The following is a 26,574-nucleotide window of genomic DNA, read 5'->3' on the forward strand; positions in this document are numbered from 1 at the left end:
GTCTCTGCTCTCTATATATAGCTGAGGCGGACTGGGGGGATTTGTGATACTGCAGCCACATCTGCAAAGACAGGCAGAGCTGAAGAAATACGCACCAATGGTAAGTTTATATAATAATCTTATTGTGTTTTCGCTTACAGACTTAAATCTGCTAAATCTGTTCATGTACAGTATCTGAAAGTGACCTCTTTTTTTTTTTTACCAACCTCATTTTCTTACTTTGATATTTCCTCTAAGTTTTGGCTGCTTTGACTTCTTTAGAGGATGTTCTTTTAGTGCACGCACACACATTTACTTAGTTCCGCCTATTTAATGATCCATTTATTTTAGTTTTGTGTGACTTGTGGTGAACAGGAAAAACACGTCATGCATGTTAAAAAATGATGATTTAACAGCAGGATTCAGATGGATTTAAAGTAATATTTTCTCACGTTTAACCTTCTCTACTCTTACTCTAAGAAGTATAACTTTTGCTTGAGCTCTGGTTGTCTAAATGGGGTGTGTCAATGCAAGTAAACAGAAAACTTTCCTTGACCTTTTCTGCCAAATGCTCTTAAATACACTGCACATGTTTCATATGGACTTTGTCACATTGTCCTGTTGCGTCTCCTCACGTGGAACAGACAGAAAAAAAAAAAAGGAAAAGTCAACAACTTTTCAGATTATGTTTGCAACATTTCACCACTATCAATAAAATCTTAACCTTTGTGTTTTCTTTGCGGACACTAGAGAGCTGCATTCGTCCGGGTCAAATTAGCTCTCCAACAAAAGGTGCGTAGTCCTATAATGAAAAATGTATCCAATTTTTTTTTTTTTCAAACCTCTTCATCCAACTTGATTCCAACTTATTGACACTGGTTTTACACTTTAAAAAAAAAAAAAAAAAAAAATTATTATTATTTATGGTCAATAGACCTCATTTTAATTAAATTTGTACTCATTTTTGAGTAAACGAAAAGTGAAAATTGGTCATTATTTTTATTTAATTAATTTCTTAATGGATTATCACAGACTGGTGTCTGTCATATTTTAGTCTGAATTTGTTTTTTAAACCATTTCATATTTTCCGATGCCAGCAAATAGTCACACCTGTTGTCCTCCTGTTGTCAAAACTGACCCGGTCTGTTTTTTAGTGCTTGTAAGGCATCATGGAAAATTGATCACAAATTTTTGTGTCAGACCTCGTCAGCCAACTTCATTCCAACTCACTGACACTGGTTTTACACTTTCTATTTTAAATTATTCCTCATTAGACCTCCTTTCTTCTAAAATTATAATGTATTTTTCAGTAAAAAAGAAGCCAAAATTGTGTATTATTTTTAGGATAAATGAGATCAAAGGAAATTTCTTGATGGAACATCACTGTCTGGTACCTGTCATAGTTTTGTAAAAAAATGTTTTGAAACCAATTCAAATTTATGAATCTGAAACGGTCTGGTTTGATATTTTATTTTACATAAGATATATATATTATCGGCCAATTCTGTGGCACATTTTGTTAGACAACATCATTCCAACTCAACACAACTCATTTTCACACACCTCATGTGCGAGTGTGTGTATGTGCATATGTGTGTGTGTGTGGGAAAGGAAAAGCAAAGACTAGTTAGGACAGCTGCACACATGTGGAGCTTTGAATGTGTGTGTGTGTGTGTATGTGTGTGTGTGTGTGTGTGTGTGTGTGTGTGTGTGCGTGTGTGTGTCTAAAATCAAAACATTTTATGTGTTAGATATACTTTTTGTTATTTTATCAAATAATTTGAATGGTGATGTGAATTTGCAGTTTTGAAATATTGTTTCATTTTTGTGAATTACTTTGTTTTATGACTGCAAACATGAAGAGCCGATAAGATGGAGTGTGATCCAGTAGAAGACCCCCATGAACCTCAACACTCAGTCACCAAGTCAGCTTCAGCTGCAAGCAATAACACAGGTAATATTTTAATTAAGAACACTAACATGGATTTTATGGATTATATTTCAGTTGTTCATTTCTGCAAACTCTGCACCACTTTAACATTGACATTTTAATGTTTAATCTACTGATGTTGTTTTGTTTGTTTCAGTGATGCCTGAGCTCACGCTTTTGTTAACTGGTGACAGAAATTCCATAGAGATCGGAACAAAAAACATCTTACTTGACCATGACGAGCAAACAAATGTGGAACAATTTTCAGCCAAACTGTATGATTTGTGTGGTCGGCACATCTCTGTCATTAACATGCTTGGTCTTCCAAACATTGACAGAGTCCCATTAAATCAGGGAATTCATGCCTTTCTCTTACTGGTACCATATGGACAGCACAACAGTCATTACAAATCAAGAGTGCAGTTGTTAGAAAAAACTTTTGGGAGAGGATTTCTCTCTTATGTAATGACAGTTGTAACTCATGAGTCAAATGAAAAATGTGAAGGTGCCCTGGCAGACCTGAAAGCTAATAGCAGTTTTGCTGAAAAAAGATACCACACATGTACAAGAACTATGACGGATGAAAAAGAGATCGTATCTCTGTTAGAAAAAATTGACGTCATGGTCTCTGAAAACGATCACCAGAGCTACAGCAGACTGACGTGTGTTCAAAATAAAGATCAGAAAGAACACCTGGACCACAACTCCTACAAAGAAGAAAGAGTTGGGACAGGTGAGATTATAATTTTGTAACTTTTATTTCTAATACATCGAAGCTTTGATGCATTAGAAATGAGGTTATTTCAACCCTTAACCTTTGGGTTTTCCAAACACAAATCTGTGGAGCTAAATTCCTGGCAAAACTTAACAGACAAAACATATTCAACAAAAATTCCCTTACGATTCACTAACAAACACAATATAGTTAAAACACCTTAAACAAACTAATGCTTTTATTGATAATACAAAAAGTATGAATCAAACAAATACACATCATATTCTAATAGACCGTACTTAAGAAAAAAATGTACCATGTCTTATAAGTATAAAAAAACAAAAACATCTCATGACTTCTGGCACAATTTTACTTTCATCATTGTAATGAGGATCTTCTCACAAATATTTTGAGTAATTTGCCCTCTACAACAGCAGGCGGCGCTGTGACTCAATTTAATGTACTTCTGCCCAGACCCGTGTAAATACATCTCAAATAGTATTTTTCTTTTTGGCTTACATTGACAAATGACCTATTTTTAATTTTTTTTTTATTTCATAAGGACTTGATAAAACCACTAACCACAGATGAACATTATGCTCAATGATGAAAAAAAACTATAAATCAGTTAAATACCTTAATTGTTACATACCTCCTGTGGTTCAGCAAACAAAAAGACTAAGATCTTTCAAATTCGTTCATTCTGGCCTGAAAGGGGTGATATTATGTCTTTGCAAGAAATAAATTTAAGAAAGAAAAGTTAGATATTAATTTTATTTATTGAATATATTGCAAGATTCTCAGTCAATTTACTGTTATTTTTTAAAACCTGCAGAAGAAGAAATGGAGATTTCAACTGAAGTCACGTCTGGACCATCTGAGACCAAGGGCAAAGGTAAGATTTTAATTAAGAATTTAATTGTGCAGCAACACATAACCCAATTATTTTGACCATTTTCTACATTGTTTAACGACTGAAGTGATGAAATAACACGTGTGGAATAACAGTGAAAGTAAAAAATATGTTTTAAATTTGATATTCTTCAGTATAGTAGCCCGATTTTGCTTTGATAACAGCTTCACACACTCTTCATTCTTTGGAGGAGCTAAATAAGTTCATCACCTGGAGCTTTTCCAACAGTCTTGAAGGAGGTCCCACATGTGCTGAGAGACACCCATGTCTACTCTCATGGGAAACCCCAACCTTGTCCTATGTGAAAACCATGGGATTACACATGAAACCAATGGGATTATATGTGAAAATTGATGTGGAACCAATGTGTTTGTCATTGGAGCACCGAATGGTGTGAAAGCTCCATTGCAATGTAAGGGATTATTATTATTATTCTGCGTTATTATTATTATTCTACGTAAACAACTGCTCTACAAAACTCATGAAAGTGAGTGGGCGTGGCCAAATGGCTCGCTAGCTCCCCCTAAACTGATGCACCGGCGGCTACATTTACCTACATGCACGAAATTCGGTGGACGTATGTATCACACCTTGATGTACAAAAATGTTCCGTTGCACCAGGAAGTCCGCCAGTTTTAACTTAGTTAGGTTAGGTTAGGTTAGGTTAGGTAGTTACTTTATTAATCCCCGAGGGGAAATTTTTTTCGCTACAGCAGCATACAGAAGCAATAAGATAATAATAGAATAATAGAAAAGCAATAAAATAGCAGTAAGTAGCAGTAAAAAATATAAAATATAAATTATAAAATGCACAGTATATACAGTACAGTATATATCTCTATATATTATATACAAACAACCAAGAAACACAGTCAACAGTGTTATTGTTATGTGATGGATTTTGCCAGAGGTGAGTTATTGTACAGTCTTATTGCGGTCGGCAGGAATGATCTCCTGTATCAGCGCTCTCCTCTCCACCACCTTTTCCAGGCTATCCAGTTTGTAGCTGATGATGGAGCCGGCTTTCTGAACCAGTTTGTTAAGTCTGTTGGTGTCACCAGCTCCAATGCTGCTCCCCCAGCAGACCACAGCGATAGTTGCCATTTGTGGCGATTTGCGCATGTTGTATGTTGTACTTTACTAAACTCCACGGCTGCGTCCACCCCCGACCCGCTGGCTCCCCAACATTTAGCATACGAGGGTTCACATATCATTGCTTGTTGCTCATGTTATTGTACTTGTTGAGAACGTGTTTGTGAAAAGTTGCAGTATTTGTGACACATTACATGTGATGACATGTTTTCCACATGGTACCACATATAACAACGTGTGGAAAAATCTTCCCACATAGTTTCCCCATGTTATCATATTTTGCTACATAACATGTCATACATGTGATCACATGTCTCATGTGGAAAACATGGCTCATGTGATTTTGTTTATGGGTTAGTTGAGCAGTTCTTGCCATAATATGAAAATGGATTAGTACAGTAGTTGAGCAGGTCTATTTTGCTGTTTACAAACTTTTGCATTCAGTAAGAAGACAAAATATTTCACCAGTAAACTTTTGAAAAGGTTCAGCTGTTAACTGAAAACTTCCAGGTGACAAACTCATGCAGCTTGTTGAGACACTTCCATTAGTAGTGTAAAGCTGTCAGCAAGATAAACAGTCGTCTAAATTGTGAAACAAATTTTGGTTTGTTTCCACATTTTCAATCATTACTCAGTTTCATACGCGTTATTTTATAGTTGGATGTCTTCATTATTGTTCTAAGTTGATGAAAGCGGTAAAAAAAACAAAAAAAAAAATCAAAACCCCTTAATTGAACATGTGCCTCCAAATGTTTGACTGAAACTGTATATTTTACCCCTACAGTAATGGTCTGTCCCTCTGGTAATCTGGTATATCATTGCTGTTCTGCAGGTACCGTCGATGTGGAGAAAGAAATTGAAACACTGCTCAGCAGACTTCACCTTCAAGACAAACTTCAACAGAAGCTGTCACCAGCTGACTTTCTTATAATAGGTCCACCTGTGAAACCGAGCAATGACACGTGTGAGAAAGAAGTAGCCTATACTTTTCTTCAGACGTTATTGGCGTTAGACTACAGAGCTCGACATATCCTTGTAAAACAGGAGAGTCCTGAGGTCAGCCATCCACAGTCTGCTCCGGTGTCTGACAGCACTGACACAGATGATAGTGACTTAGACGAATTTTTTAACACAGATGAAGACTCTGATCAATCAAAACAAACCCATGCACATCCAATGGATGTTCAAATGGCAGTATTTCACTGCTCAGACAGCTTTCTCAAGCAGGACATGGTTAAAAAGTTGTCACAGTGTCAGTACGCCTTACCTTTGCTCGCTCCTGACCCAGTCACAAAGGATATTGAGTGTCCTCTTTGGACATTGAGACAAATAATAAAAACTTGGAAGGTAACTGAAATCAAGGATAAAGACACCATCACCATGAAGAGTATGCCAATCTGCAAAGCTGAAACACCCATGGTGTCATTTTTCCGCCTGGGTTCACTGTCTCAATCTAAATCTCATCTCATGAACTCTTTGATCAATGACACTCACAGTACCTTCTTCCACAGAAACTGTAAAGGTAGCACCAAATCTCGCTATTTGATGGATGGTGTCGCAGAGATTGCCTGGTACTTTCCTGCTGGAAACCCCAATGACTCCTTCACTGACTGCATTGCCTTCTGTAATCTTCACGGTGATGCTCTAACGACTGAAAAGCAGCGTGAAATACTGATCGATAAATCTTCAGTCAATGTTGTTTTTGTGCCAACTCTGGGAAGAACACAGAAAAGCACTGCAGTCCTCTCAGCCCTTCACAAGTCTACAAAGCCTCTCATTATTCTCGTTGCTGATAAGGATTGTGGTGGAGTTGAGAAGAAACCAGGGAAATACATTGTGGGTCTAAAAGAAAGAAGCCAGTCAGATGTTGCTGAAGAACTGAAAATGATTATTAAAAAGACTTTGTCTGGACCACACACATCGTTCCAGCTTGAATCTATGTCCAAGGTCTCTGGAGTCAGAGTGGATGAAGATGACCCAGTCTGCCAAAAGGGGAAATCTGCAGCAATGAAAATATTGAATTTGCTTCAGGGGATGGACATCTCAAAGATCAAAGAAAAGTTTCTCCCTTGTCAAGGCAATTTGTGGCATGAGTGGTGCAGAATAAAGAAAGAACTGTATCACCTCCAAGGAAATGTTGAGAAGGAGAAATGTGAGAAGGAACAGGAACTGACGCAAATACGACAAGAACAATGCTTTGTTTCCCACACCGAACTGATGAAGTCATTCACTAAAAGCCTCTTGTCTCTGCCATCAACACACAAAGAGTACTTCCTGAAATGGATGCAGATCTTAATAGATGCCCTCTCCACAGATGATCTCGCTTCAATTCTACAAAGATATGATGAAAAGTGGTCTGAAGTAGTGTCTCTGAAGAACAAGCATGACAAATCTCCTCTGTTAGACAGGAAACAAAATGAGCTTGAACAAATATCAAAAAAACTACAGTCAGCAACGTTTGGCTTGGAGCACATCTTTAGAGAAATGGGACAAATCTATGAAGCCCATAAATCTCAAAAGAAACAAACACACAACAGGCAGACCGACTGGTCAAAATACCCTGAGCTGGCTGCAGATCTGATGATATCAGGACGCCCGATGGAGCTGATGGATGGTGATGCAGGTTACGCGCCTTTAACTTGGATCTCTAGTGTTCTGGAGGAGGTCATCAGGAAACTTGGCGACCAGACAGTTTTTGTGTTGTCAGTTTTGGGTGTACAAAGCAGTGGAAAGTCAACAATGCTGAATGCCATGTTTGGGTTGCAGTTTGCAGTGAGTGCTGGCAGGTGCACCAAGGGTGCCTTTATGCAGCTGATCAAGGTGTCAGAGGAAATCAGGAACGACTTGAAGTTGAAGTTTGACTATTTTCTAGTGGTGGACACTGAAGGACTGCGAGCTCTTGAGTTAGCCGGTACCACCACTACTCACCACGATAATGAACTATCAACATTTGTTGTTGGCCTGGGAAACATGACACTGATCAACATCTTTGGTGAGAATCCAGCTGAGATGCAAGATGTCCTGCAGATTGTTGTTCAGGCTTTCATGAGGATGAAGAAAGTTAAACTTTCTCCGAGTTGTGTGTTTGTTCACCAGAATGTTTCAGATATTGGAGCTGCAGAGAAAAACATGGATGGAAAGAGACGCCTGCAAGAAAAACTAGATGACATGGCTCAACTAGCTGCCAAAGAGGAGGACTGTGATGTCAAGTGCTTCAGTGACGTCATTTCATTTGATGTGCAAAAAGATGTGAAATACTTTGCCCAGCTTTGGCAGGGAAGTCCACCGATGGCTCCTCCAAATCCACGTTACAGTGAGAATGTCCAAGAACTGAAGCACATCATCCTCTCCAAGGCTTCACAGTCATCCGGGATCACGCTCTCATATTTGAAAAGCAAAATTCAGGACCTGTGGAACGCCCTGATGAACGAACAATTTGTTTTCAGCTTCAAAAACACACTGGAAATTGCAGTGTACAGAAAACTTGAGGTCAAGTACGCGACCTGGACCTGGACCCTGAGGAGCAACATGCTGACCATTGAGAACCAGCTTTATACCAGAATAGAAAATGGTAAACTGGACAGGGTTGAGAACAGTTATCTCTTTACAGAAATGAGCAAAACATTTGAAGAAATCAAAAAGGATATGAATCTCTACTTTGAGGATAAGAGGGACAAAGACATGCTGGTTCAATGGAGAGGCCGATTTGAACAGAAAATCAAGGAGTTTCACGAGGAACAGGTGAAAGGAGTGAAAAAAACACTGGATGAAGTTATCCAGCAGAAGAAAGCTCGTAAAAAGCTAGATGATAAGAAGACCGAGTTTGAGAACAAGCTGCTGCAGAAGAGCAAAGAGCTCGCTCATAGCTTAAAAGACAAAGCAAAAGAGGAGGAACTTAAAAGTCAGTTCAACACTGTTTGGGGGGAGTTGGTCAGGGAATTATCTGCAGGTATAAAACCCATTGAGGACATCAACATGAAGGAAGATCAGAAAAGTGTCCTTAATGAGCTTGGTTTTGAGTGGGGTCTTATAAAGGGATGCAAAGACAGTAACAGATACCAAGTCTTGTCAAAAGTGGGGCACTACTCTGATTATGTGAACCAAAAGAAGCAGCGAGATCTCTCTAAGGAGAGACACCAGTCTCATGAGAGTAAAAAGGAAAACAAGGACACTGGCAAACAAGGAACAAATGTATTCAAAAGTGCATTCAATTATTTTAAACAAGTGACTGGAATTTCCCCAACAACCCAACAGAAAGGGAACAGTGACTTATCACATGAACAACATGAACAGATCCGATCCTTCATCAGTCAAGTTGAACAACAATCCCTCAAAAAAATTCAGACCAAACCTGTAGCAACAAGAGGCTACAGATCAACTTACTTGCTAGAAATGGCCCAAAATGTTCAAACGAAGGTGACAGAGTTTGAATCACAAAAGCCATACACACTGAGGAAGGAGTTTACAGTTGATCTCTCGCTGTATGTTTTTGACAGGGCAGGAAGATGGCTTTCCCAGTCTCACGAGACATACAGAAAGAACAACGATGCACTGTCTTATTTAGAAAGCAAGAAAGATCAGTATTACAGCATTTTTAGAAGCTTCTGGAAAGGAAACTCATCTGCTGCCGTTTTTGGAGAAATGATCTGTGAAAATCTGAAGGTGTCCGCTGTGCAGGCTGTCTGTAACAAGACTGCTATTGACCTCGCTGGAGAGATGAGGTGTAGTTTCCCAGCATTCAGTGGGAACAGGTTGAACTTGGAGAAACATGTGTTGAAGTCACTTGCAGAGAAGGAGGACTTTAATGGTTTCATCACCTACATCCGAGATCCAAGAAGTCAAGCAGAGAATTTTATAAAAGATGAAGTACACAAGTACATGTTCAGAGAACAGAGTCATAAAGCACAGAACATACTCAAGAAAAATGTGGACGACATCAGTGAGTTTGTCAGTCAAGCTTTATTTACTGCAACACAGGAAGTCAAAACCCAAAAAGGAGCCACAGACATGTGGATGGAGCAATTTTCCAGTTTGCTAAAAGACAAGCTGACACTTGACACCATTTCTTGTCAAAATTTCCGTGACATAAACAATTTTGACTTTCTTAAAGAAGAGATAGAGAAAGGCCTTGGACCCATCAAAACAGAGATGAGCCGCCTCTCCCTGGATAAGATGAAGGACTTTAGGCTGCAACCTGATCAGATCCTCATCGATCAGCTGTGTAGATGCTGCTGGGTAACGTGTCCATTCTGTGCAGCTGTGTGCACAAACACCCTGGAAGATCACAGCCCTGATGACCACAACGTCCCCTTCCATCGATCAGGCTCAGTCAACGGTTGGCACTACAGAAACACAGTGGAAATGTCCGTTAACTTCTGCACAACAAATGTTGCAAGTGATAACAGTTTTTACCCTGATGGAGTGTCAGAAGTCTCCGTTCCTTTCAAGCAGTACCGTACTGCTGGACCAAGGTTTGCTAACTGGAGAATTACCCCTGATGAGTCCAAGCTGACATATTGGACATGGTTTGTGTGTCGATTTCAACAAGAACTGGAAAATTACTATGGTCGGAAATTCGAGGGCAAAGGAGAGATTCCCAGTCAGTGGAGAACACACACTAAACAACAAGCGATTGAAAGTCTGGATGAAATGTACTCAGAGTAGACTGTTACTGTAGTGAGTCGACACCGGAACAACTGCTGAAAATCACAATTTCTTTTTACGTGATTATTCAGAAATTAAAATCCTATAAACAGCACTCATATACTTTTACTGATTTTATCATCAAATGTAGACAGTCAGTAAATCATTACAAAATACAGAGTTGACTGATGTACAGAATCATCTTTGCATTATTCAAATGAACGACAGAGAAACAGGAGCACACTGGAACAATGGTCATATAGAGAATGAAGGGAGTCATCAAATTGAAGATGATATGTGTCATTGACGAAGTACTTCACCAAGGTTTTCATTAAGGAGCAGCAATCTGTTGTTTGTTGTTTATTTTTAAGGATGAAGAAAGTGAATTTATGAAGTTTTTGCATGTGAGGATGGATGTTAAATTTCATTTAATCAAAATACGTACAATTTAAAGCTACACGAGCATAAAAAGACTTTATATTGTGTGTTCAAGAGATATGTGATTACAAATTACTGATTTTTTTAGTACGGTGTGAGACACAATTATTTGTTTTAATCTGTTTGAACTGATTTAAGAATTAGTCGAGCTAATTGGGTTTTTTTGTATGTTGAAGTATCTTCATTTAAAGTTGAAATGACAAAGAAAGTAGCAGACATACTGTAACAAGCATATTTTATGTTACTGAAGTATTTCAACTGTAATCTGTTAATCTCATTTTAATCAGCCTGTAATTATATTATATTCTCACCAGCTGAAGTTGAGTTTTAATGCACACAAAGACAGTTGTATGACTACAGCGTGTTCTCGTCACGATGTTGACCTCTCGTGTTATTCACAGCAATAATGATTCAATAAAAATCACTACTTCATATCCACCGAGGGACCAGGTTTCTTTGCATTTCTGAAAATGTATTAGTTTTCACCACAAAACATTTAGGCCTTACTCTGTTTTTTGAAATGTGTGGGGCTTTTCATAACATCAATAAAAAACAGAAGAAAACACTTATATGCAATATCACATTGGACTGTACAAATATCATACATATCATTGAATGACCACTGGCATATTGTAAAATCTGGTAAAGCTGCAAACCCATTCTTCAAACCTTTAAGAGACTTGAATGTAAACTGCAACACGACTGCTTTGCAGTCAGTCTTTATTTTTTCCCTCCCTCCACCCACCAGAGTCTCTCTGTATCCTACCTGCCACTCCAACCTCCAACAAAAAGGGAGGGTAACTAAGGGCATCTCCTTCTTCGTGCCGGGTTGTCACGGTGCCAACACCAAAAGGCACCTTGTGCGTATCCCAACAGCTTGGACAAAACTGCAGTATCTGAAGCCTTGGGAAGGAGAATGGTTTGAAATATCTCAGAACTTAAAGAGTGAAAATTCCTCAAGCTGAAGAAAGAGTTTGCAAGCAGTCACATAAAAGAACAATGATACACTTACAAACACAAGTCCAGGACCTCAGTCTCTTGATGCAAGAATGTGAAAAGGACTTTCTCGCCCTACACATAATTTCTATATTGTATTTTTTAATAATTTCCAGTAAATAACTGAATAACAGATTTTCAAATTTAGTTACTGTATAAAAGCCTTGGATGGTTAACTGATCAAGCATTTAAAGTCTGATTCTGTTTAATCAATGTTCCCTTTTCTTATTTTAAGGTTCTTAGTTTCCGCAATACCAATTTTGATATATTATTATGGATTTTATGTTTGGGTTTGAACCTGCTGCTCAGTTGAAGCCTTTTTGAGTGGAGTTTATGTTCTCACTGTGCCTGCGCTGGTTTTCTTCGGGTACTTCGGCTTCCAGATGCGCATGTTAGGTTAATTGGTGATTCTAAGTTGGCTGTAGGTGTGAATGGGAATGGTTGTCTGTTTTTGTCTGTGTTGGCCCTGTGATGGACTGGACACCTGTCCAGGGTTTACATCGCCTTCACCCAAAGTCAGCAGGGATAGGCTCCAGACTTCCTGTGAGTCTGTTCAGGAAAAAGTATAGATAATGGATGGATACATGAGTAGAGGAGAGTATAAAGTGGCATGAAACAGAAATACTGGCATATTTTGCTCTCTGTACTTACTTTGTGCAACAGCGGGGACAGATACAACGTGACCTGATGTGAAAAAGTGTAACGACAGTATTTTCTATCTGTACATTAATCAACCGGTCAAACTCTGAACTGAGCTACTCAGCTTTGCTGGGAACATTTATTTGACATTTATATGCAGGTAATTATATAACGGTGTATAGTAATTTTGCAAATGCAAATGGTAGTTTTGTTGATTCCAATCATCACCTGAATTAAAAATCTGATGTCAGTCAGGCTAATGCAAACTTTTACTGGTCAATCTTTTTTATGTGACAGCAGGATGGAGAGTGTGTGTGTGTGTGTGTGTGTGTGTGTGTGTGTGTGTGTGTGTGTTTGTGTGTGTGTGTGTGTGTGTGTGTGTGTGTGTGTGTGTGTGTGTGTCTATGCTTTAACTTAAGACTTTGTTTATTTACATTTGTTGAATATCTTGCACCACTGGTTTTGACCAACATAACAATAACTGGAGGGTTATTAGCAGCACAGTTCAGTGAAAAGGCTCCAGAAAAGGAAAGAGGAATTAAATCTAAGGTTTTTGGTTTTACTTTAAAACATTCATCAGGACCAGTTGAAATTGAAACTAAAACCTTGAAACCATATCAATCCCTCTTCCTTTTTTGGACTAACACGAGTTAAATATTATTGAATTTCCTGGCAGATATTTGGAAGGTATTTGTAATCAGACTCTCCGCAGCTGCTGCATCGCAGACTGGTCAGGGCTTACAGTGGTACGTGCTTGTTTGGATGTTTTCAATAGGCCTATTCTCTGTTTTCTTGTCAGTCAGGAGGCCTCCGTGAAACAGAGTTCTCAAAGTTTCACTTTCAGTTTTAATGTCACTGATTTATAAGTAATGTGCAGGCAGAGTTTTGCAGCTGCTTATACCTATCACATGACATCAGATCTGTTAAAGGCATGTAGGAGGGGTTTGTGAAGTACAGTTAGTTATCTAACGGTCTCTGCTCTCTATATATATCGGAGGCGGACTGGGGGGATTTGTGATACTGCAGCCACATCTGCAAAGACAGGCAGAGCTGAAGAAATACGCACCAAATGGTAAGTTTATATAATAATCTTATTGTGTTTTCGCTTACAGACTTAAATCTACTAAATCTGTTCATGTACAGTATCTGAAAGTGACCTCTTTTTTTTTTTTACCAACCTCATTTTCTTACTTTGATATTTCCTCTAAGTCTTGGCTGCTTTGACTTCTTTGGAGGATGTTCTTTTAGTGCACGCACACACATTTACTTTGTTCTGCCTATTTAATGATCCATTTATTTTAGTTTCGTGTGACTTGTGGTGAACAGGAAAAACACGTCATGCATGTTAAAAAATGATGATTTAACAGCAGGATTCAGATGGATTTAAAGTAATATTTTCTCACGTTTAACCTTCTCTACTCTCACTCTAAGAAGTATAACTTTTGCTTGAGCTCTGGTTGTCTAAATGGGGTGTGTCAATGCAAGTAAACAGAAAACTTTCCTTGACCCTTTCTGCCAAATGCTCTTAAATACACTGCACATGTTTATATAGATTTTGTCACATTGTCCTGTTGCGTCTCCTCACGTGGAATAGACAGAAAAAAAAAAGGAAAAGTCAACAACTTTTCAGATTATGTTTGCAACATTTCACCACTATCAATAAAATCTTAACCTTCGTGTTTTCTTTGCGGACAATAGAGAGCTGCATTCGTCTGGGTCAAATTAGCTCTCCAACAAAAGGTGCGTAGTCCTATAATGAAAAATGTATCCAATTTTTTTTTTTCAAACCTCTTCATCCAACTTGATTCCAACTTATTGACACTGGTTTTACACTTTAAAAAAAAAAAATGTTATTATTTATGGTCAATAGACCTCATTTTAATTAAATTTGTACTCATTTTTGAGTAAACAAAAAATGAAAATTGGTCATTATTTTTATTTAATTAATTTCTTAATGGATTATCACAGACTGGTGTCTGTCATATTTTAGTCCGAATTTGTTTTTTAAACCATTTCATATTTTCCGATGCCAGCAAATAGTCACACCTGTTGTCCTCCTGTTGTCAAAACTGACCCGGTCTGTTTTTTAGTGCTTGTAAGGCATCGTGGAAAATTGATCACAAATTTTTGTGTCAGACCTCGTCAGCCAACTTCATTCCAACTCACTGACACTGGTTTTACACTTTCTATTTTAAATTATTCCTCATTAGACCTCCTTTCTTCTAAAATTATAATGTATTTTTGAGTAAAAAAGAAGCCAAAATTGTGTATTATTTTTAGGATAAATGAGATCAAAGGAAATTTCTTGATGGAATATCATTGTCTGGTACCTGCCATAGTTTTGTAAAAAAAATGTTTTGAAACCAATTCAAATTTATGAATCTGAAACGGTCTGGTTTGATATTTTATTTTACATAAGATATATATATTATCGGCCAATTCTGTGGCACATTTTGTTAGACAACATCATTCCAACTCAACACAACTCATTTTCACACACCTCGTGTGCGAGTGTGTGTATGTGCATATGTGTGTGTGTGTGGGAAAGGAAAAGCAAAGACTAGTTTGGACAGCTGCACACATGTGGAGCTTTGAACGTGTGTGTGTGTATGTGTGTGTGTGTGTGTGTGTGTGTGTGTGTGTGTGTGTGTGTGTGTGTGTGTGTGTGTGTCTAAAATCAAAACATTTTATGTGTTAGATATACTTTTTGTTATTTTATCAAATAACTTGAATGGTGATGTGGATTTGCAGTTTTGAAATATTGTTTCATTTTTGTGAATTACTTTGTTTTATGACTGCAAACATGAAGAGCCGAGAAGATGGAGTGTGATCCAGTAGAAGACCCCCATGAACCTCAACACTCAGTCACCAAGTCAGCTTCAGCTGCAAGCAATAACACAGGTAATATTTTAATTAAGAACACTAACATGGATTTTATGGATTATATTTCATTTGTTCATTTCTGCAATCTCTGCACCACTTTAACATTGACATTTTAATGTTTAATCTACTGATGTTGTTTTGTTTGTTTCAGTGATCCCTGAGCTCACGCTTTTGTTAACTGGTGACAGAAATTCCATAGAGATCGGAACAAAAAACATCTTACTTGACCATGACGAGCAAACAAATGTGGAACAATTTTCAGCCAAACTGTATGATTTGTGTGGTCGGCACATCTCTGTCATTAACATGCTTGGTCATCCAAACATTGACAGAGTCCCATTAAATCAGGGAATTCATGCCTTTCTCTTACTGGTACCATATGGACAGCACAACAGTCATTACAAATCAAGAGTGTATTGGTTAGAAAAAACTTTTGGGAGAGGATTTCTCTCTTATGTAATGACAGTTGTAACTCATGAGTCAAATGAAAAATGTGAAGGTGCCCTGGCAGACCTGAAAGCTAATAGCAGTTTTGCTGAAAAAAGATACCACACATGTACAAGAACTATGACGGATGAAAAAGAGATCGTATCTCTGTTAGAAAAAATTGACGTCATGGTCTCTGAAAACGATCACCAGAGCTACAGTAGACTGATGTGTGTTCAAAATAAAGATCAGAAAGAACACCTGGACCACAACTCCTACAAAGAAGAAAGAGTTGGGACAGGTGAGATTATAATTTTGTAACTTTTATTTCTAATACATCGAAGCTTTGATGCATTAGAAATGAGGTTATTTCAACCCTTAACCTTTGGGTTTTCCAAACACAAATCGTTGGAGCTAAATTCCTGGCAAAACTTAACAGACAAAACATATTAAAAAAAAATTCCCTTACGATTCACTAACAAACACAATATAGTTAAAACACGTTAAACAAACTAATGCTTTTATTGATAATACAAAAAGTATGAATCAAACAAATACACATCATATTCTAATAGACCGTACTTAAGAAAGAAATGTACCATGTCTTATATGTATAAAAAAACAAAAACATCTCATGACTTCTGGCACAATTTTACTTTCATCATTGTATTGAGTATCTTCTCACAAATGTTTTGAGTAATTTGCCCTCTACAACAGCAGGCGGCGCTGTGACTCAATTTAATGTACTTCTGCCCAGACCCGTGTAAATACATCTCAAATAGTATTTTTCTTTTTGGCGTACATTGACAAATGACCTATTTTTTTTTTTATTTCATTAGGACTTGATAAAACCACTAACCACAGATGAACATGAAGCCCAATGATGAAAAAAAACCCTATTAATCAGTTAAATACCTTAATTGTTACATACCTCCTGTGGTTCAGCAAACAAAAAGACTAAGATCTTTCAAATTCGTTCATTCTGGCCTGAAAGGGGTGATATTATGTCTTTGCAAGAAATAAATTTAAGAAAGAAAAGTTAGATATTAATTTTATTTATTGAATATATTGCAAGATTCTCAGTCAATTTACTGTTATTTTTAAAAAAAACCTGCAGAAGAAGAAATGGAGATTTCAACTGAAGTCACGTCTGGACCATCTGAGACCAAGGGCAAAGGTAAGATTTTAATTAAGAATTTGATTGTGCAGCAACACATAACCCAATTATTTTGACCATTTTCTACATTGTTTAACGACTGAAGTGATGAAATAACACGTGTGGAATAACAGTGAAAGTAAAAAATATGTTTTAAATTTGATATTCTTCAGTATAGTAGCCCGATTTTGCTTTGATAACAGCTTCACACACTCTTCATTCTTTGGACGAGCTAAATAAGTTCATCACCTGGAGCTTTTCCAACAGTCTTGAAGGAGGTCCCACATGTGCTGAGAGACACCCATGTCTATTCTCATGGGAAACCCCAACCTTGTCCTATGTGAAAACCATCGGATTACACATGAAACCAATGGGATTATATGTGAAAATTGATGTGGAACCAATGTGTTTGTCATTGGAGCACCGAATGGTGTGAAAGCTCCATTGTAATGTAAGGAATTATTATTATTCTGCGTTATTATTATTATTCTACATAAACAACTGCTCTACAAAACTCATGAAAGTGAGTGGGCGTGGCCAAATGGCTCGCTAGCGCCCCCTAAACTGATGCACCGGCGGCTACATTTACCTACATGCATGAAAGTCGGTGGACGTATGTATCACACCTAGATGTACAAAAATGTTCCGTTGCACCAGGAAGTCCGCCAGTTTTAACTTAGTTAGGTTAGGTTAGGTTAGGTTAGGTTAGGTAGTTACTTTATTAATCCCCGAGGGGAAATTTTTTTCGCTACAGCAGCATACAGAAGCAATAAGATAATAATAGAATAATAGAAAAGCAATAAAATAGCAGTAAATAGCAGTAAAAAATATAAAATATAAATTATAAAATGCACAGTATATACAGTACAGTATATATATCTCTATATATTATATACAAACAACCAAGAAAAACAGACAACAGTGTTATTGTTGTGTGATGGATTTTGCCAGAGGTGACTTATTGTAAAGTCTTATTGCGGTCGGCAGGAATGATCTCCTGTATCTGTCCTTGTGACAGCGGAGCTGGAGGAGTCTTTTGGAGAAAGTGCTCCTCTGTCCCTGCAGCAGGTGGTGGAGAGGGTGGTCAGGATTATCCAATATGGATAATAGTTTGTTCAGCGTTCTCCTCTCCACCACCTTTTCCAGGCTGTCCAGTTTGTAGCCGATGATGGAGCCGGCTTTCTGAACCAGTTTGTTAAGTCTGTTGGTGTCACCAGCTCCAATGCTGCTCCCCCAGCAGACCACAGCGATAGTTGCCATTTGTGGCGATTTGTGCATGTTGTATTTTGTACTTTACTAAACTCCACGGCTGCGTCCACCCCCGACCCGCTGGCTCCCCAACATTTAGCATACGAGGGTTCACATATCATTGCTTGTTGCTCATGTTATTGTACTTGTTGAGAACGTGTTTGTGAAAAGTTGCAATATTTGTGACACATTACATGTGATGATATGTTTTCCACATGGTACCACATATAACAACGTGTGGAAAAATCTTCCCACATAGTTTCCCCATGTTATCATATTTTGCTACATAACATGTCATACATGTGATCACGTGTCTCATGTGGAAAACATGGCTCATGTGATTTTGTTTATGGGTTAGTTGAGCAGTTCTTGCCATAATATGAATATGGATTAGTACAGTAGTTGAGCAGGTCTATTTTGCTGTTTACAAACTTTTGCATTCAGTAAAAAGACAAAATATTTCACCAGTAAACTTTTGAAAAGGTTCAGCTGTTAACTGAAAACTTCCAGGTGACAAACTCATGCAGCTTGTCGAGACACTTCCATTAGTAGTGTAAAGCTGTCAGCAAGATAAACAGTCGTCTAAATTGTGAAACAAATTTTGGTTTGTTTCCACAATTTCAATCATTACTCAGTTTCATACGTGTTATTTTATAGTTGGATGTCTTCATTATTGTTCTAAGTTGATGAAAGCGGTAAAAAAAAAAAAAATCAAAACCCCTTAATTGAACATGTGCCTCCAAATGTTTGACTGAAACTGTATATTTTACCCCTACAGTAATGGTCTGTCCCTCTGGTAATCTGGTATATCATTGCTGTTCTGCAGGTACCGTCGATGTGGAGAAAGAAATTGAAACACTGCTCAGCAGACTTCACCTTCAAGACAAACTTCAACAGAAGCTGTCACCAGCTGACTTTCTTAAAATAGGTCCACCTGTAAAACCGAGCAATGACACGTGTGAGAAAGAACTAGCCTATACTTTTCTTCAGACGTTATTGGCGTTAGACTACAGAGCTAGACATATCCTTGTAAAACAGGAGAGTCCTGAGGTCAGCCATTCACAGTCTGCTCCGGTGTCTGACAGCACTGACACAGATGATAATGACTTAGATGAATTTTTTAACACAGATGAAGACTCTGATCAATCAAAACAGACCCATGTGCATCCAATGGATGTTCAAATGGCAGTATTTCACTGCTCAGACAGCTTTCTCAAGCAGGACATGGTTAAAAAGTTGTCACAGTGTCAGTACGCCTTACCTTTGCTCGTTCCTGACCCAGTCACAATGGATATTGAGTGTCCTCTTTGGACATTGAGACAAATAATAAAAACGTGGAAGGTAACTGAAATCAATGATAAAGACACCATCACCATGAAGAGTATGCCAATCTGCAAAGCTGAAACACCCATGGTGTCATTTTTCCGCCTGGGTTCACTGTCTCAGTCTAAATCTCATCTCATGAACTCTTTGATCAATGACACTCACAGTACCTTCTTCCACAGAAACTGTAAAGGTAGCACCAAATCTCGCCATTTGATGGATGGTGTCGCAGAGATTGCCTGGTACTTTCCTGCTGGAAACCCCAATGACTCCTTCACTGACTGCATTGCCTTCTGTAATCTTCACGGTGATGCTCTAATGACTGAAAAACAGCATGAAATACTGATCGATAAATCTTCAGTCAATGTTGTTTTTGTGCCAACTACACAGAAAAGCACTGCAGTCCTCTCAGCCCTTCTCAAGTCTCCAAAGCCTCTTATTATTCTCGTTGCTGATAAGGATTGTGGTGGAGTTGAGAAGAAACCAGGGAAATACATTGTGGGTCTAAAAGAAAGAAGCCAGTCAGATGTTGCTGAAGAACTGAAAATGACTATTAAAAAGACTTTGTCTGGACCACACACGTCGTTCCAGCTTGAATCTATGTCCAAGGTCTCTGGAGTCAGAGTGGATGAAGATGACCCAGTCTGCCAAAAGGGGAAATCTGCAGCAATGAAAATATTGAATTTGCTTCAGGGGATGGACATCTCAAAGATCAAAGAAAAGTTTCTCCCTTGTCAAGGCAATTTGTGGCATGAGTGGTGCAGAATAAAGAAAGAACTGTATCACCTCCAAGGAAACATTGAGAAGGAGAAAAGTCAGAAGGAACAGGCACTGACGCAAATACGACAAGAACAATGCTCTGTTTCCCACACCAACCTGATGAAGTCATTCACTGAAAGCCTCTTGTCTCTGCCATCAACACACAAAGAGTACTTCCTGAAATGGATGCAGATCTTAATAGATGCCCTCTCCACAGATGATCTCGCTTCAATTCTACAAAGATATGATGAAAAGTGGTCTGAAGTCTTGGCTCTGAAGAACGAGCATGACAAATCTCCTCTGTTAGACAGGAAACAAAATGAGCTTGAACAAATATCAAAAGAACTACAGTCAGCAACGTTTGGCTTGGAGCACATCTTTAGAGAAATGGGACAAATCTATGAAGCCCATAAATCTCAAAAGAAACAAACACACAACAGGCAGACCGACTGGTCAAAATACCCTGAGCTGGCTGCAGATCTGATGATATCAGGACACCCGATGGAGCTGATGGATGGTGATGCAGGTTACGCCCCTTTAACTTGGATCTCTAGTGTTCTGGAGGAGGTCATCAGGAAACTTGGCGACCAGACAGTTTTTGTGTTGTCAGTTTTGGGCGTACAAAGCAGTGGAAAGTCAACAATGCTGAATGCCATGTTTGGGTTGCAGTTTGCAGTGAGTGCTGGCAGGTACACCAAGGGTGCCTTTATGCAGCTGATCAAGGTGTCAGAGGAAATCAGGAACTACTTGAAGTTGAAGTTTGACTATTTTCTAGTGGTGGACACTGAAGGACTGCGAGCTGTTGAGTTGGCCGGTAACACCACTACTCACCACGATAATGAACTGTCAACATTTTTTGTTGGCCTGGGAAACATGACACTGATCAACATCTTTGGTGAGAATTCAGCTGAGATGCAAGATGTCCTGCAGATTGTTGTTCAGGCTTTCATGAGGATGAAGAAAGTTAAACTTTCTCCGAGTTGTGTGTTTGTTCACCAGAATGTTTCAGATATTGGAGCTGCAGAGAAAAACATGGATGGAAAGAGACGCCTGCAAGAAAAACTAGATGACATGGCTCAACTAGCTGCCAAAGAGGAGGACTGTGATGTCAAGTGCTTCAGTGACGTCATTGCATTTGATGTGCAAAAAGATGTGAAATACTTTGCCCAGCTTTGGGAGGGAAGTCCACCGATGGCTCCTCCAAATCCACGCTACAGTGAGAATGTCCAAGAACTGAAGCACATCATCCTCTCCAAGGCTTCACAGTCATCCGGGATCACGCTCTCATATTTGAAAAGAAAAATTCAGGACCTGTGGAACGCCCTGATGAACGAACAATTCGTTTTCAGCTTCAAAAACACACTAGAAATTGCAGTGTACAGAAAATTTGAGGTCCAGTATGCGACCTGGACCTGGACCCTGAGGAGCAACATGCTGACCATTGAGAACCAGCTTCATACCAGAATAGAAAATGGAAAACTGGACGTGGTTGAGAACAGTTATCTCTTTACAGAAATGAGCAAAACATTTGAAAAAATCAAAGAGGAGATGAATCTCTACTTTGAGGATAAGAGAGACAAAGACATGCTGGTTCAATGGAGAGGCCGATTTGAACAGAAAATTAAAGAGTTTCATGAGGAACAGGTGGAAGGAGTGAAAAAAACACTGGATGAAGTTGTCCAGCAGAAGAAAGCTCGTAAAAAGCTAGATGACAAGAAGACAGAGTTTGAGAACAAGCTGCTGCAGAAGAGCAAAGAGCTCGCTCATAGCTTAAAAGACAAAGCAAAAGAGGAGGAACTTAAAAGTCAGTTCAACACTGTTTGGGGGGAGTTGGTCAGTGAATTATCTGCAGGTATAAAACCCATTGAGGACATCACCCTGGAGGAAGATCAGATAAGTGTCCTTAATTTGCTTGGTTTTGAGTGGGGTCTTATAAAGGAATGCAAAGACAGCAACAGATACCAAGTCTTGTCAAAACTGGGGCACTACTCTGATTATGTGAACCAAAAGACACAGCGAGATCTCTCTGAGGAGAGTCATGAGAGTAAAAAGGAAAACAAGGACACTGGCAAACAAGGAACAGATGTATTAAAAAGTGCATTCAATTATTTTAAACAAGTGACTGGAATTGTCCCAACAACCCAACAGAAAGGGAACAGTGACTTATCACATGAACAGATCCGATCTTTCATCAGTCAAGTTGAACAACAATCCCTCAAAAAAATTCAGACCAAACCTGTAGCAACAAGAGGCTACAGATCAACTTACTTGCAAGAAATGGCCCAAAATGTTCAAACGAAGGTGACAGAGTTTGAATCACAAAAGCCATACGCACTGAGGAAGGAGTTTACAGTTGATCTCTCGCTGTATGTTTTTGACAGGGCAGGAAGATGGCTTTCCCAGTCTCACGAGACATACAGAAAGAACAACAATGCACATACTTATTCAGAAAGCAAGAAAGATCAGTATTACAGCATTTTTAGAAGCTTCTGGAAAGGAAACTCATCTGCTGCTGTTTTTGGAGAAATGATCTGCGAAAATCTGAAGGTGTCCGCTGTGCAGGCTGTCTGTAACAAGACTGCTATTGATCTCGCTGGAGAGATGAGGTGTAGTTTCCCAGCATTCAGTGGGAACAGGTTGAACTTGGAGAAACATGTGTTGAAGTCACTTGCAGAGAAAGAGGACTTCAAGAGTTTCATCACCTACATCCGAGATCCAAGAAGTCAAGCAGAGAATTTTATAAAAGATGAAGTGCACAAGTACATGTTCAAAGAACAGAGTCATAAAGCACAGAACATACTCAAGAACAATGTGGACGACATCAGTGAGTTTGTCAGCAAAGCTTTATTTACTGCAACACAGGAAGTCAAAACCCAAAAAGGAGGCACAGACATGTGGATGGAACAATTTTCTAGTTTGCTAAAAGACAAACTGACACTTGACACCATTTCTTGTCAAAATTTCCGTGACATAAACAATTTTGACTTTCTTAAAGAAGAGATAGAGAAAGGCCTTGTACCCATCAAAACAGAGATGAGCCGCCTCTCCCTGGATAAGATGAAGGACTTTAGGCTGCAACCTGATCAGATCCTCATCGATCAGCTGTGTAGATGCTGCTGGGTAACGTGTCCATTCTGTGCAGCTGTGTGCACAAACACCCTGGAAGATCACAGCCCTGATGACCACAACGTCCCCTTCCATCGATCAGGCTCAGTCAACGGTGGGGGTTTCAAAAACACAGTGGAAATGTCCGTTGACTTCTGCACAACAGACGTTGCAAGCGATAACAGTTTTTACCCTGATGGAGTGTCAGAAGTCTCCGTTCCTTACAAGCAGTACCGTACTGCTGGACCAAGGTTTGCTAACTGGAGAATTACCCCTGATGAGTCCGTGCTGACATATTGGACATGGTTTGTGTGTCGATTTCAACAAGAACTGGAAAATTACTATGGTCGGAAATTCGAGGGCAGAGGAGAAATTCCCAGTCAGTGGAGAACACACACTAAACAACAAGCGATTGAAAGTCTGGATGAAACGTACTCAGCGTAGACTGTTACTGTAGTGAGTCGACACCGGAACAACTGCTGAAAATCACAATTTCTTTTTACGTGATTATTCAGAAATTAAAATCCTATAAACAGCACTCATATACTTTTACTGATTTTATCATCAAATGTAGACAGTCAATAAATCATTACAAAATACAGGGTTGACTGATGTACAGAATCATCTTTGCATTATTCAAATGAACGACAGAGAAACAGGAGCACACTGGAACAATGGTCATATAGAGAATGAAGGGAGTCATCAAATTGTAAAGATAATATGTGTCATTGACAAAGTACTTCACTAAGGTTTTCATGAAGGAGGAGCAATCTTTTGTTTGTTGTTTATTTTTAAGGATGAAGAAGGTGGATTTGTGAAGTTTTTGCATGTGAGGATGGATGTTAAATTTAATTTAATCAAAATATGTACAATTTAAAGCTACACGAGTATAAAAAAGTTTATATTGTGTGTTCAAGAGACATGTGATTACAAATTACCAATTTTTTTTTAGTACGGTGTGAGACAATTCTTAAAGTTAAAGTATCTTCATTTAAAGTTGAAATGACAAAGAAAGTAGCAGACATACTGTAACAAGCTTATTTTATGTTACTGAAGTATTTCAACTGTAATCTGTTAATCTCATTTTAATCAGCCTGTAATTATATTATATTCTCACCAGCTGAAGTTGAGTTTTAATGCACACAAAGACAGTTGTATGACTACAGCGTGTTCTCGTCACGATGTTGACCTCTCGTGTTATTCACAGCAATAATGATTCAATAAAAATCACGACTTCATATCCACCGAGGGACCAGGTTTCTTTGCATTTCTGAAAATGTATTAGTTTACACAACAAAACATTTATGCCTTCCTCAGTTTTTTTTCAACATGTGGGGCTTTTCACAATATCAATAAAAAACAGAAGAAAACACTTATATGCGATATCACATCTGACTGTACAAATATCATACATATCATTGGCATATTGTAAAATCTGGTAAAGCTGCAAAACCCATTCTTCAAACCTTTAAAACAACGAGAGCTTCATGTGAGCAAGTCAGCTGAAGACTTCTTCTTCTTCCAGTTGACCCATCAGACTAATCAGTGTTAAAATTCAATAGATACTAGACAATGATCATAATAGAAACCATTATTATATAGATAACTGCTTTGGTCAAACCGCTTTTATTTAGCGAAAACACAGACACACTCTTTCCTCACATTCCTAGAATTGATGGTGGATAGTAAGGCCGCCATTTTGGTACACAGTTTATCCAGGAGCTAGCAGGACTCCATTATGGACAGATACGTTTCTAACACGACCAAACCACTATTATCGAAAGCAAACTTTGTCAAAACAACATAGAGACAACTTTAATTACAACTGCAAGCAGTGATGTACAGGCCCTCGCACTCCGGCGCGCCGCCTACCCGAAGCCGTCTCCCCAACGTGCAGCGTGCGAGGGACCGCGCATACTCGCTTAAAGTTGCTATTTTTGTCTTGTTTCCTGTCTCCAGCAGGGGGCGCTGGCGAGCCGTTTGGCCACGCCGACTTGCAAAACACATCACATGTATTGTCTCACCACGCCGGATGTATGTCACACGTTTCGTGAGGTTTCAAGCATCCTTTGACCTTAAACATCAACTTCCTGCGTCACGGCGAGACATCAAACTTTGCCGCATCATCACGGCGACGCCCATTGACAAAGTCGAACGAATGTCTCAATATATCATCAACTACATGTTTAGGTTATTGTGACCCGACTTTACGTTCATGTGATCAACCAGCTCGATGTAGAACGTGAAAGTATGAAAAGTGTCATTTCCAGTGGCCAACAGGGGGCGCTGTCACTATGAGCAAATATTACCCCACAGGGGTCTTCAGGGCGGGGCTGTTATCATACCTGTGATGTTTGGAGAAGGTCGGTTCATGTACATAAGATTTAAAACAACTCGTAGTTTCATGGCGAGACCTCAAAATGGCCACCACGCTATGGGCACACACATCGATGAAAACGAATTATTTTAAGAAGATTTAATCCCAAACGTGTTTTCTATCCATAGAACCTAAATTCAAGTCGGTACGACGAAATCCCTCAGAGGAGTTCAACAAAGTCCAACGTGTCAGAATTGCCCAAAATGGCGACTAAATTCAAAATGGTGGGCTTCCTGTTAAGTTGACGTAATGGTGCAATGTAACTTTTTTGTGCGTCTAGGTGTGATACGCGTTGTGCTATTATATGCTAGTCTTTGCTTACAATAATACAATATATGTTAATATAATTTTGTGCCATATTATATTTCTTATATGCAATCTCATATTAATCAATTATTACTCCTCAGGCGTATGCAACAGGCTGTGCCTATATAGGTCAGCGATACTAATGTGGTCAGCATACTGCTGTGCAAAACAACAAGGTCACCGGGTATGGTATGGAAAGGTTGATTTACAACCGTTAGTTTCACCTCCTATTTTTCTTATCTCTTCTGAGTCATAAAACAGGAACAAGCTGCTAAAGACACCTCGATCAATCAACAGAGGACAGCTCAACTGCACACGGCACTGTGTTTTTTTATTACAAAAAGACTGGGTCAGGGAGAGACAGTCAGTCAGACTTCGTTTTTGGGCAGAGTAGTGTCACAAAGGAGGACAGGAGTATCAGGGTCACTTAAAGACACTGTCCTACATCATCCCAAACCCGTCACAGTAAAGGACATGTTATCATTTTTGGGGCTGACAGGATTCAGCAGAAATTTTATACCGGCATATGATGATTTGACTGCCCCTTTGAGGGCCATGGTAAACGAACAGGGCATGAGGAACCTTGCTGGCTTTAGTCTGGACCACACAGGTTGAAATGGCGTTTATATCACTCAAAAAATGCCCT

General features: G+C 38.9%; 1 protein-coding gene across 4 annotated transcripts; it reads left to right on the forward strand.

The window, feature by feature from the left end:
* The first annotated feature begins 227 nt into the window (after positions 1-227).
* On the forward strand, positions 228-24,489 carry LOC138198220 (interferon-induced very large GTPase 1-like). Of its 4 annotated transcripts, none has more exons than XM_069149502.1 (6): positions 228-771; positions 1,842-1,933; positions 2,067-2,642; positions 3,460-3,519; positions 16,772-16,831; positions 18,885-24,489. In XM_069149502.1, the coding sequence occupies exons 2-6, from the start codon at positions 1,852-1,854 to the stop codon at positions 23,687-23,689; spliced, it is 5,583 nt and encodes a 1,860-aa protein (XP_069005603.1). In that variant the 5' UTR covers positions 228-771; positions 1,842-1,851; the 3' UTR covers positions 23,690-24,489. The 4 variants fall into 4 exon arrangements, with proteins under 4 accessions (XP_069005603.1, XP_069005604.1, XP_069005606.1 ...); XM_069149503.1 differs by lacking the exons at positions 228-771; positions 1,842-1,933; positions 2,067-2,642; positions 3,460-3,519 and adding exons at positions 13,327-13,417; positions 14,044-14,085; positions 15,155-15,246; positions 15,380-15,955; XM_069149505.1 differs by lacking the exons at positions 228-771; positions 1,842-1,933; positions 2,067-2,642; positions 3,460-3,519 and adding exons at positions 13,328-13,417; positions 14,044-14,085; positions 15,155-15,246.
* The last annotated feature ends 2,085 nt before the right edge of the window (positions 24,490-26,574 follow it).

This window comes from Embiotoca jacksoni, unplaced genomic scaffold, assembly GCF_022577435.1.
Source record: "Embiotoca jacksoni isolate LCO1_2020_lvr unplaced genomic scaffold, fEmbJac1.0.p SCAF_15, whole genome shotgun sequence".
Lineage (NCBI taxonomy): Eukaryota > Metazoa > Chordata > Actinopteri > Embiotocidae > Embiotoca > Embiotoca jacksoni.

Excerpts from the sequence above, each read along its gene's own strand:
- LOC138198220 (XM_069149502.1), top strand. The coding sequence starts at position 1,852 with ATGGAGTGTGATCCAGTAGAAGACCCCCATGAACCTCAACACTCAGTC. Across the intron at positions 2,643-3,459 it reads AGAAGAAAGAGTTGGGACAG|AAGAAGAAATGGAGATTTCA; the intron begins GTGAGATTATAA and ends TAAAACCTGCAG. Across the intron at positions 3,520-16,771 it reads ATCTGAGACCAAGGGCAAAG|AAGAAGAAATGGAGATTTCA; the intron begins GTAAGATTTTAA and ends AAAAACCTGCAG.